Source organism: Toxorhynchites rutilus, chromosome 1 (assembly GCF_029784135.1).
Source record: "Toxorhynchites rutilus septentrionalis strain SRP chromosome 1, ASM2978413v1, whole genome shotgun sequence".
NCBI lineage: Eukaryota > Metazoa > Arthropoda > Insecta > Diptera > Culicidae > Toxorhynchites > Toxorhynchites rutilus.
Genome location: NC_073744.1, coordinates 194,483,215 through 194,496,668, shown reverse-complemented (window position 1 = coordinate 194,496,668; position 13,454 = coordinate 194,483,215). Strand labels below are relative to the sequence as shown.

The 13,454-nt window shown below is 35.5% G+C and overlaps 2 protein-coding genes across 3 annotated transcripts in view; one reads left to right on the top strand and one right to left on the bottom strand.

Annotated features, from left to right (window-relative positions):
- Positions 1-13,454, bottom strand: part of LOC129772386 (kinesin-like protein KIF19) — a 32,082-nt gene that overhangs the window by 14,130 nt on the left and 4,498 nt on the right. The gene's annotated exons all lie outside the window — the stretch shown is intronic.
- On the top strand, positions 9,505-12,421 carry LOC129772418 (uncharacterized). Of its 2 annotated transcripts, XM_055776206.1 has the most exons (4): positions 9,507-9,616; positions 9,682-10,049; positions 10,125-10,267; positions 12,171-12,421. In XM_055776206.1, the coding sequence occupies exons 2-4, from the start codon at positions 9,740-9,742 to the stop codon at positions 12,252-12,254; spliced, it is 537 nt and encodes a 178-aa protein (XP_055632181.1). In that variant the 5' UTR covers positions 9,507-9,616; positions 9,682-9,739; the 3' UTR covers positions 12,255-12,421. The 2 variants fall into 2 exon arrangements, with proteins under 2 accessions (XP_055632182.1, XP_055632181.1); XM_055776207.1 differs by having other exon boundaries at positions 9,505-10,049.

Here is a 13,454-nt window from a genome sequence, read left to right as displayed (position 1 = left end):
AAGAATATTTTTACTATCCATTATATCATTATTCGTTTATCTATCTTTCAACAATAAAACAAAAATAGGACGGAAAAAAAAAATTCATAATTAGAATAGTTACATGCTGGTGAAGTGAGGGTGTTCAAAAAAAAGTTGTGCCATGGCGTACACGACTCCAGTCCTTCTGGTTATCTGAAACAAAAAAATCGAACAGATTCTGAATCAGTAAAGATGTCGCTATGGCATGAACCTCGGACAAGTCAAAAACATGGGTTTTAACAAAATGGCGGCCGTTTGAAAACAAAAATGCTGTTTAAAACGTTTTTTTTGCGTTTACCGATTTTAAAAAAATAGTAAAATTAAAAAGTTATAATTTTTTATTGGTTCATGCGATAGAGAGATGTATGCAAATTATTTTCATATAAATTTGACATAAATCTTTTCAGTAGAACTTGAGATATCGTGTACGCCAGTTTGAAAAAACTAGTTTCGAGAAAAACGCGTATGAAGTTCATTGTTATGGCCGTAGCAGGTTAGATACCGCATCACTAACATGGCTCTAGCTCGGTAAATAATGAGAATTTCGAAAAATCCTGTACAGGGTATATTCTTAGATACTTAAACTACAGAAATATGGTAAAAAAAAATTTCGATTTTTTCAGATTTCTAGACTAGAATACCCCCTTAATATGCTATACATTACAATCCCATAGTCTGTATTAGGTTTAAATTGATGAAATTTGGAAGCATTCCCATTTCCTCATATGTTCTATCCATTTGTGTGCTTTCCCGAACAGAGCTCTCAATAACGAGCAACTTATTGTCGAGCAACGAAGGGGAAACCATAGGGTGTAAAGTCTCCGTGAACAAAGGAAAAGAAGAAGAAGAAGGAAGGGGAATATTTGCCTAGAGTATGAACGGTTGATTTCGCTGAAGCAAACTTTCATTCTTCGTGAGGAAATCGACTGAATAACATCGTTGCTGGGCGAGCTGGACGGCAAGGGATTGAATACTTTTCTCAAAGCAATGGTGGAGGAGGAGTAATATGATGGATAAAGTAAAGTTTCCCAAGAGCCTTTTTGAAGGTTAGAGACGAATGAACTGAAGAAGTTTAAAGTCTATCTAATTCAACAAGCAAGGAAAAAAGGTAAACTTTCAGTCTCGTTCTGTATTCAAAGCAATGGATATCGCTTGTTCTTCCTTGTTTTGCGTCATCACATGTCTTCGTTTCGGATTGAGTTGTGGACGCGACCAAATTACTCACTCGCTGATGTCTCCGACATTGCAATCATTGCATCCAGGCCATTGCATTAAGGTTCTGGACTACACAATTGTGTGAGGAATAATCAAACTAGGCTATCGTCAGCTCACCAAGAAAATAAATGTTCTGGAATTTAGTCAGTGATTTGGTTTGGCATGGCATCAATGCATCAATGCATCAATGCATTGAACTGACGCTATGGTGAAGCAGGTGTCAAGGTTGTGCACCAAAAAAAAAAATATTTGGGGAATACCAAGTTATTCAAGAAGTTATAATAATTCATTAATTTATTTGGGTTCGCGTGTCAGTCGCAGAACTGCTTTAAACTAGGATTGCATTTGCGCTAATCTTGATCATAATGAAACAGTGCTGCTCTTTTCGAGTAGGTTGAGATTAACATATAGAGTTTATTTCGTTTATTTAGTCACCAAGAAAGTAAATACCGTTCTGGAATTTTGTATGTGATTTGGTTTCGCTTGCCAGTAGCAAAACTTTCTGCACGAAGGATGACAGGACTGCGCTTATCTCGAGCATGTATTGTTCTGCCAGCACACGAGTGAATCATCAAACAATTATCGTCAAATGATTCTGCAATAAAAGAAACATTTCAGGGCGACCAAACTGGTAGAATGATTTTTTCAAAATTTTCGTAGCATTATAAAATAATATCCGCAGTTATAAACAAGCGACTTGAATTAAACTACAGCGTAGTTCTACGTCAACAATGCGGTTGTGTCTTGAACACAACCTCCTACAACTTTTTTGTTCTGGACTGTTTTTTGTACAGTCTAAACCATAGGTAACTTTGAGAAAATAATCGCGAATTTATTTCTTCTGGATGTATTTTTAGTGACGAAGCTTAATTTCCGTTGAATGAATATATAATATCAATATATTTTTTGTGCCACAATTGGGTGCTTCCAATGAGATGTGATTTTAAAAGACGCTTTAACATGCTACGCGTGCCACGTTTAAGGGGGTATTTTTTCATATTTTTACTATCCATTATATCATTATTTGTTTATCCATCTTTTAACAATAAAACAAATTGACGGAAAAAATATATTCATAATTAAAATAGTTACAAGCTGATGAAGTTAGGAGGTTCAAAAAAAAAGTTGTGCCATGGCGTGCACGATTCCAGCTCTTCTGCTTATCTGAAACAAAAAAAAAAATCGAACAGATTCTGAGTCAGTAAAGATGCCGTTATCGCATGAACCTCGGACAAGCCAAAAAAAATGTTTTTATTTTAATGGCGGGCGTTTGAAGAAAAAATGCGTTTTTTGTTACGTTTCTTGATTTTTAAACAAATAAATACAAATAAAAAATGTATTTTTTATTGGTTCATGCGATAGAGAGATGCATATAGATTATATCCATATGAATTTGACATAAATCGGTTCAGTAGAATTTGAGATATCGTGTACGCCAGTTTGAAAGAACTAGTTTCGGGAAAAACGCGTTTGAAGTTGATTGTTATGGCCGCACTAGATTAGATACCGCATCACCAAAATCGCTCTAACTCGGTAAATAATGGGTTTTTCGAAAAAGTCCTTTCTAGGGTTTATTATTGAATGCTTAGGCTTCAGAAATATGAAGAAAATATTTTTTAAAATTCAAATTTCTAGACTAGAATACTGCCTTCAGAAACGTTCAGTCATCGAATAAATTCGGGTAATATCCACGTGAACTAGCACCCACGAGCATGCTATTTATCATTATTGAATTTTTTACTTTTTGTGTCAAAATATGGAGTCTTAGGTTTACGGCAATGAGTCGCTGTCGATTGACACATTGAAAGACACATCTCGTTATCACTGATACAGGTCGCTCGATTATATATAATAGCAATTTCACTTTCAACGTTAATTTTCGAATCCAATACATAATCGAATCACAAAAAAGCTATTTTTCTATTAATGTTTGACATTCATACATTAATGAAAAAATTGTTTTCTTGAGATTCGATTGTGTATAGGATTTGAAAATAATTGTTAAAAAACAATCGTCGACTATATATAATCGAGTCCGACCTGTATATGGCCTCTATTGCTATGAAAAGTGATTGAAAATCGGGCTTCGAGATTAGAATCCCTCCGAGTCAGCCATATGCCGAAAATTATAATCAAAAATAAATAGTAACAGAAATAAATAGAATTATTCTTCGAAGAAAACCGAATTCATGGAAATCAATACCATTCCGTATTTTATTCCAATTCATAGTTGTATGCTTCTAAAAACACTCAGAATAAGTCAATGCTTTTCCGATTTATTCTGACAATATAATCCAAAACTTTACAACTACAAATATGAAATGAAAATACGGGTGAATAATGTTTGGAACATAACCGGACGTAAGACTATACCAAAGTCCTGGAAATATAGGTAACGAAGATGGTGGAATTTACGAGCAACATAGCATGCGCTGCCATAGTTACTTTTCATTTCGTGACGTCAATATTTATATTTATATTCAATTGCCTATGAAAAACTATTCAACTATAAGTATAGTGTGGCAACTTGAATATTTGTGAAATCTGGTCGAAAAAGACGAAAAAGAAGTGATATTTTGTGCATCATCTTCACTCTCCCACCTTCATAGAAACAACCGAACTTTCATTATTCTAACGATGCCAAGTGAATATTTGTAAGGCTTTCAGTGTCGGTTTGTGTGTTGTGAGAAAATAATCTCTAATTAAGCAGCATTTCACCGAAAATGCTACTGCTTTCGAGAACTAATAATGATGAGCTACTCTCTAGACCTTTGTGGTAAAGAAAATGGAAATTGGTCACAATACAATACAATACAAACTCAAACTTTAAAAGCTCAAAACATCATCAAACCGTGAGTATTATTAACATTTTTGACGTGGGTCTACGTCTAACCGGAGTATATGGGGGGTAAAATGAAAACCTAAACACAGAACATGCAGGAAAAAATGAAAGATTCCGAATGCTTATAACTCGTACATTTCTTACTGGATCGGAAAGATGTTTGCATCAATTGATAGGGAATATGTCTACGCTTCTATCGCAATTAATAAAATGTTATTTTTCATTAGATAAACAATTGAATAACTGTAAAATGTTAAGCGTTATCTAAAGTCCCTAACTAACTCGTTTTGATTGGCCCGATTGACAGTTTCCCCAACACAGCCATCAAAACCAAGCAGCGTTAGAGAAATCGGCATTGCAAATACTTTAAAGTCGGGGGTATTTTTTGTTCCGATTGAAATGTGTTTCCCCAACACAGACTTCAAATCCAAGGAGCGTGAGGAAATCGGCATTGCGAATACATGTAAGTCGGGAGCATTTTTGTTCCGACTGGAATGTGCTTCCCTAACACAGACTTCTGATCCATGAAGCGTGGGGAAATTGGCATTACGATTACATGTAAGTCGGGGGCATTTTTGTTCCGATTGAAATGTGTTTACCTAATACAGACTTCTAAACCGAGGTGTCTGGGGAAATCGGCATTGCAAATACATGCAAATCGGGAGCATTTTTGTTCCGACTGAAATGTGTTTGCCTAACACAGACTTCTAAACAACGATGTCATCATAACAAACGTAAAAGGACTGTCATTAAATTTACTTGTAACGAAGAACATAATCTATCACAATGCTTGAATTGTCCTTATATGTCATTATACAATCTTTTTACTCTCAAAGCAAATATATTGAATTCTATTTAATTCGGAAATTGTTTCATTTGTGGAGGCGATCATGCATACCTCTAACGCTAAAGATCACGAGTTAAATTCTCACTCCCGACATTCTTCCAAAAATGGAAGTAAAAGTGACGAACCAGCTAAAATGTGTTGAATGTCACTATAATATAGAAAAAAAAGTTGTTTCATTCAATCAAAAATTTAATCAATACAAATTAAAAAAATATTGCTAAGTTAAGGTAGTTCCACGTCAACCTTGCGGTTATATCATAGATATAAACCCACCCATTTTTTTTCTGTATTATAGTGACTTTCATCTCTCTTGGCTGGTTCGTCACTTTTGCTTCTATTTTCGGGAGTGAGAATCGAACTCGTGACCTTTAGCATGAGAGGTACGGATGTTACCTCTACGCCAGATCGCCTCCTTTAACATTGTTTTGTTTCTTCCATATAAGTTTCAGCATTCGATTCTCGTTGGGTTCCCTACTTGGGTTCTCCTTGATTATTCGATGGCTCCTTCTTGGTTTGCTCTCTTGAGGCTTCGTACTTGATCGTTCATTCGATGGGAATGTTATGGTGGTGATAATGTCTTCAATTCTAGAGGCGTTAAACTTCTGCGGTTAATTACCTATAGCCTTTCAAAAGGTTAATTTGGAAAACTAAACCTACATTCTGATCTCCCGGCCTTGAGAAAGGCCATTTGGTCGCACTTGCCACCGCCGACTTGTTGACTGTTGAAACGTTAATAATGTTTGGGCGGGCGAGAGAGTGTTTGGTTGTGGAGACTTCACAATTTTACAGCTCATTCATCTTCAGTCTTGAAAATTTCGGAAAATTGATTTCAATTTTCCGGCCCTGAAAATCACCCTCGTTGCCGTCTGGTTGCAAACTGGATCGCTGCGGAATTCGTGAGAAGGTACCGTCAGTGACGACTTCGTCACGCTGTTCTCTTCAGTGGTCCGTGTAAGGGAAACACATGCATGCAAGTACAAGCATACCCGTAGCTTGTATCTGATGATGTTTTGGGAATGGGAATAGCAATTTTTATATAATGGAGATTTTAAACGAAGGTTCATCCGCCTTCATGCTATTTTGGCGTATGCAAATATTGTGCTATTAAAATTATATCTGTGATAGAGGATGCACTGCGTGCTCATCAATTCATTGCCTATCACATTTTTTTCTTCAACATGAATAAAAGGTGCGAAAAAAACGTGAAATCGGAATAATGGTATTCTTGGTATTTTTATTGTACTATATATTACTTCATCTCAACGCGTAATTGGGTGACAAGGTCTCGAAAACCTCGGATAAAGACTAAAATTAGTGTTTAAACACGAAAAAATATATTTCAGCATCAAAACACGTTTGACAAAACAGTTTTTTTAAATTCAATTCTTCATTGCATTTCATTTCAGTCCGCATAATGTGCGTTAGAGGTATGAAACAAATAGACAGATAGTTCTTCTTCAACCTTCCTAAAAGTTCCCGGAATCCTCGGCATCATAGTTTGGGCCACTTTTTTGGCACATCTGATGGTACGGGATTTGAGTCATTGAGCTGTGGTGGCTTCCCAATCATTTTCATACACTGACTGGGACAGTATGGACCAATACGACTCGATTGGCCGCACATGACATGACATGAAATTAGTCCCGCTACTTATGACTCACCCGTTACATCAGTGATCAGTCAATGTGAAAGATATGACCAGAATAAATGTCGGCTGCTCATCGACAAAGGGCCTGGCCGGGTAAGGAAGTAAAAAGTGCCCCCAAACCAAATCACTAGCCGTATGGCAAATATTGTAAAGGATATTAAATAAGAAATTTTGGCGGTTTATTTGAACCCCTATCTGGTTTGACGTAGGATCTATAGTGAAAAACGTACTTTTCGTTAATTTCACGCCATCCTCAAAAGATCCGAGATAAAAATTTGAAAAAAATACTGAATGTGCATCTTACTACGATGTATCAAAAAAAATTATCAAAAAAAAATTTCATCAAAAATTTTAGTACTAAAAAAAATAATGAAATCTTGAAAATTTTTTTTTTGGAATTTAGAGATTCAGTACTACTCTAATTCATATTTTAATGTGTTTCTACGGCTTTTCTAGATATGTGTGATTTTTTTCAGATTTTTTTCAGTGTTGCGCGGTATCAAAAAATTTTTTTTTTATGTTTCCAAAGAGTGGTTAGGTAAGGGAGTAAAAAGTGCCCCCAAACCAAATCACTAGCTGTATGGCAAATATTGTAAAGGATATTAAATAAGAAATTTTGGCGGTTTATTTGAACCCCTATGTGGTTTGACGTAGGATCTATAGTGACAAACGTACTTTTTCGTTTATTTCACGCCATCCTCAATAGATCTGAGATAAAAATTTGAAAAAAATACTGAATGTACATCCTACCATGGTGTATCAAGAAAAATTATCAAAAAAAATTTCATCAAAAATTTTTGTACTAAAAAAATATTAAAATTTTGAAAATTTTTTTTTTTGGATTTTGAGATTCAGTACTACTCTAATTCATATTCAAATGTACTCTTACGGCTTTTCTAGATTTATAAATATCTTCAAACTGTTTTTTTTTCAAATATCTAATACTAAAAATAAAATGAAAAAAAATACACAGTACAAAAAAATGTTATAGATTTTCTGGCATTTCGAAATTTTGAAAAAAAAATATAACTTTGAGACCCACTCCTGCTCAAATTTTTATTTAAATGCGTTCGTATGTGTCTTTTTTCTACATGTGGCGTAATTTTTCCTGAATTTTTAAGAGCATTGTGTGACACAAAATAATTTTCTTCATCGTCTGCATTATTATTTTTATTTTTTTGAAATCGATTATTTTATTGTATTCGTGGTTTTCAATTGAAAGATTAAAATAAAAAAACAAATCGAATTTGTGGTCTCAAAGTTATATTTTTTTTCAAAATTTCGAAATGCCAGAAAATCTATAACATTTTTTTGTACTGTGTATTTTTCTTTTTTATTATTTTATTTTTATTATTAGATATTTAAAAAAAAACAGCTTGACGATATTTATCAATCTAGAAAAGCCGTAAGAGCACATTTAAATATGAATTAGAGTAGTATTGAATCTCTAAATCCCAAAAAAAAATTTTCAAATTTTCATAATTTTTTTTTAATACTAAAATTTTTGATGAATTATTTTTTTGATAATTTTTCTTGATACACCGTGGTAAGATGCACATTCAGTATTTTTTTCAAATTTTTATCTCGGATCTATTGAGGATGGCGTGAAATGCACGAAAAAGTACGTTTGTCACTATAGATCCTACGTCAAACCACATAGGGGTTCAAATAAACCGCCAAAATTTCTTATTTAATATCCTTTACAATATTTGCCATACAGCTAGTGATTTGGTTTGGGGGCACTTTTTACTCCCTTACCTAACCACTCTTTGGAAACATAAAAAAAAAATTTTTTGATACCGCGCAACACTCAAAAAAATCTGAAAAAAATCACACATATCTAGAAAAGCCGTAGAAACACATTAAAATATGAATTAGAGTAGTACTGAATCTCTAAATCCCAAAAAAAAAATTTTCAAGATTTCATTATTTTTTTTAGTACTAAAATTTTTGATGAAATTTTTTTTTGATAATTTTTTTTGATACATCGTAGTAAGATGCACATTCAGTATTTTTTTCAAATTTTTATCTCGGATCTATTGAGGATGGCGTGAAATGCACGAAAAAGTACGTTTGTCACTATAGATCCTACGTCAAACCACATAGGGGTTCAAATAAACCGCCAAAATTTCTTATTTAATATCCTTTACAATATTTGCCATACAGCTAGTGATTTGGTTTGGGGGCACTTTTTACTCCCTTACCCGGCCAGGCCCTTTCCGGGAAATCTATAGAACTACAAAGCAAAGTAACTAAACGTATTTTACTTTTCGTTTTGTCGGCGCTTACATCAAAATTTTCGAGGATTTTGAAGTTCGCGGATAATCGATAATTTACTGTTTTTTTTGACAAATTCACGTTAAAATTTTTGATAAAACTATCAAACATTCAAAAGTTTTTGGATCAAATTCAATTTTGAATCAAATTCAATTTTTTGCTTCAATTTTGAATCAAATTTGAAGTGATCAGCTGATCAGATTTCCATTATGATATACTGTTATTCACTCTATAAGAAATATTGTTCGACTGATGAACGATGTTTGAATCTGAGTAACTTTACATATTATACAAAGAGACCCTCAATATACCTGACTTCAGGTACAATCCAGGCATAACGTAAAACAGTTAATTGTTTACCCATAACGTCCGGTTGAATCAACGAGGTTTATTTGTGTTGTTGGGATTTCAATTCTACATTGAAAACTGTTCGTGTTTTGATTGTGCATCACGAATAATAGGCCGTATGAATAAAAAAAAATATTTACTAATTCTGCTCGTTTCCAAGTAAAGTAAACTTTCCTAGTATTTACTTGAATCCGTATGATTAAAAGTTTACTTTACTAATTTTATTTCAACGTATGTTCGAATTCGAACATAGTTCTTACTTTGTCAAACATCTATCAACTGTTTGTTTTTGTTTGGTTTCAAAACGTCACTTTTCTCGCCCGTGTTGTGATCCTTTCATTGAAAAAAAAATCGATAACAATGATTTTAGGCCACGAAAACATCGAGGTACTCGAAGAGATTGTTCTGGTAGATGATGGTAAGTTGAGTTTTTTAACTGTTGCTTAAAAATACTAGTTTCCAATCATAAATTTACAATCGAAGGATCTGCCGAAAAATCAATCAGCAGCGGTAGCGGAAGAATCAATCTAATCAGGAATAAATGGATGCTGTGTATGTGGATGTACTGGAGGAAGTAGGAAAATTTTTACTTTCCAAATCGCAATCACCACCTGTGCGGGAGAAGAAAAAAACAGCGTTGGCGGCGATGCGACAGCAGTTGCTCATCCGATGTGGATTGGAGTTCTCTGGCGATCAAATATTGAAGAAAATCAATAACATGAAGACCGCTTTTAAAGAAAAAACGGATACCAAAAAAACAGGGAACGTTAAAATTGTGCTCAACCAACCGCAAGAAAAGTTTTATGGACTGCTGGGGGGTGTTGACAATCCCAGCATCATCAGCGTTCCGTGTAAGTAAAAATTATTCAATTATTTCAATTATATTGAAACTTATGAAATGTTATCATTTATCATAACTTTTACAGATGGTCTGGCAGTAGGAAGCAAAAATATTGCAATGGGGAAGGAGGAGCATGATTCTTCTGATGATTATGATTACAACAGCTTGCAGAACGAGTTTCTGGCGCCGAGTCAAGCGTGTCAAACACTAAAAACAAATCAAAAATCGGTGTGTGTTTTATTTTAATTCTACTTTTACTTTTCATGCGCTCTCAGTTAAAATGGTATTTTTATTCCCATTTCTCTCCTAAAATTGTTCTTCGAAGAACTTTTATAGTTTTTTAATTCTTTTTTGACGTAGGACTACGTCTAACCGGAAGATATAGGGGGTGAAATGGAAATCTAGGCACTGAACAAGTAGGAAAAAATGCAAGATTTGGAACGCTTATAACTCGAGCCTTTCTCAATAGATCGCAAAGGTTTTTGCATCAATTGATAGGAAATATATCTACGCATCTATCATAACGTATAACATTTCATTTTTCTTGAGATAAATAATTGAATGATTGTGAAATATCAAGCATTGTCAAAATGCACTATGTGCCCATTTTTGATTGGTCCATTTTGTGCTCCTCAAATCGTACCGACCAAAACGGGCAACCAGAGCAGCAGCGAAATAGAATGAAGCACGATTGGAAAGGAAAAAGAAAAAAAATGAACGAAACATTGGTCGCAGTCTCACACATGCGTAATTCTCGAGCCAGCCAGTCAGCTTAAAAATCCCCGCTCCGCTGCCGTAACGATCATTCTCATTCAAACTGTTCACCACATCGGTTCGCATCACAACACATCAACAAACCAACCCAAGCAGCCATGTCTGGACATGGTAAAGGAGGAAAAGTGAAGGGAAAGGCAAAATCCCGCTCGAACCGTGTTGATCTGGAGTTCCCCGCAAGGGTAGCTAGGCCGAGCGCGTTAGTACCAGTGCACCAGTCCACCTAGCCGGCGTTATATAGTTTCGGCCGCCGAAGTGATCGAGTTAGCTGGCAAAGCTGCTCGCGACGATAAAAAAAACCCGCATTCGGAACAGAACACATTCGGTTCGGTGGACATCAAGACAACAGGCAGTTGCAGCGAGTGGCGAGTGGCAAACGCAATCGCAAAACGGCATCAGGTAGCAGAAGAAAAAAGTTTGTTCTTTATACAAACTGCTTTGGCGGCAAATCCAGAACAAGGCGGCATCGAGAGCGTTCGAAATGGTTTTTTTCAAAACCACGAGTACTGAGTTTTCTAAATTGGAACCATTCCATAAAACAAGGCGCTTTTCAGGGCCATTAAACCTTCCAAAAAAGAGTTTAGGAAATACAGTTCAATGCTTTCTAAAACATTATCCAAAATAATAATAAAACAAAAATTGATTTTTTCATAATTTGTTCGCCAGGATATGATGAGTATGTGAATTTGGCAGTTGTTCTGAGCTTATTGATTTTCACCAATTCTTAAATTGCTTCTAGATTGAAAGTACAGTAATTTACACTTATCTCGACATTTAGCTAATTGGACGGACCTGTAATGCGACATATTTAGTCGGACATTTTTGTAAACATAGAGTTCGGGGTCCAAATTATTACCCCACATTGAAAGTCGACTCTGTACCACTGTCATCGCAAATGTTCAATTACAGGTTAAAATTACCTCCAATCCGATACTGAGTGGTGGTAATGCGACGTGCCATTGAATGTAATTTACTGTAAAATATGTCACAAGCTGGATGGGAAGAAATTTTCCAACTGTGAAAGCTGTGGCGAGTGGCAAATGCAATCCAACTGTGAAAGCTGTAGCGAGTGGCAAACGCAATAGCTAAACAGGAAGGTTTAACCGAACAAGATGGGAATATCGAGTGATAACAAAAACACAACACCAAAGGTTCTTTTCAGAACCATCAACATATTCATAAAGAGTAAACAGTAAACTAATCCATTTTTCAGGTAGATAGGTAGGTATTCACGTAGGAGAAGAAAATAAAACAATATATTTAAAATATATATTTAACAAAAGCTGTCCCCTTTGTATAGTCCTACGTCACTCCGGTTATGTCCCCGACATTACCCACCCGTCTTTTTATATTCCAGACACGTGGCAGAACACAACAAACAGTGTGTGAGGAGCAACTTAAGTTCCTGAAAAAGCAACAAGATTATACGGATGTATTGTAAGCCAACCAAGAAGAGCGACACCAAAAAGAAATGGAGCTGTTGGTTCTGAAAAAAGGAAATTGCTGTCCTGAAAATAAAAAAAACTCAAAGAGAACATGATCATCTGAAAGTGTATATATTTTTTTGTATATATTTTCTAAATTAAAGTTAAATTAATAAAGTTTTAAAGGCAGAATATTTTTTATATTATAACTAATTTTTAATGTGCATCGCAATTGCATCTCGACGACGTTGTCCTCTATGGCGAATAGAGTTGCCATCATCGACTCCCCCATTGAACTGTACATAGTTTGGCTGCAGTGACTCTTCCGGCAACGTGAAATCTTCATCATTTATTATCTTCGCCACATTATGGAGCACGAAGCACGCAACGACCATCTGTGGGACTCTTTCCGTTGATATGCGGACTTTTGATTGCAAAATGGGAAATCGTTGTTCAGCTTGTCCGAATACCCGTTCGATTATCACCCTTTCCCTAGTATGCATAATGTTGTAGCAGATCTGTTCTGCAGATGACGGGTTTTTAAATTGCGTTATTAGCCAAGGCGCTATAGGGTATGCTTCATCTGCTAGCATAACGGCATCGCTGTTGTTGTCGGAGAGTACTTCACGAATGGCGGAATTTCTCCATATTATGGCATCGTGGACAGAACCAGGCCACCGACACTCCACACTCGTGAACATTTCTCGTCCATTGCACGTTGCCTGAACGTTAAATGACGTCAATCCTTTACGATTGACGAATTCATCGGCAAAATAGTGTGTCACATCAAATTGCATCACGGAAAAAACGCTGTAGAAATTTAATTTTTAGGAATTATATCTTCAGCTTTCGCTTATAATCAGATAAGAGTTTATAGATCACGTTGGCCATGCTTCACTGTCAATTTTTCATAAATTTGGAAAAATGTCGTCGAACGAAAAAGAGCGTCGTGAATTAATCCTGTGCACTCATTTCGAGAATCCGGAGTTGTCACATCGGGACATCGGTAAGATGCTGGGAATCGTCCAATTCTCGGTCAGCAGAGTACTAAAACGATACTTCGAGAACCTAACCATCGACCGGAAGGTGAAGAACGGCAAAAATGGATGCTCCGTCAGTGAAAAAGATAACAAGCGCGTAGTTAAGCAGTTTAGACGTGATCCGAGAAGTTCGGTCCGGGATGTCGCCAATAAGCTGAATTTGTCAAGTTCATTCGT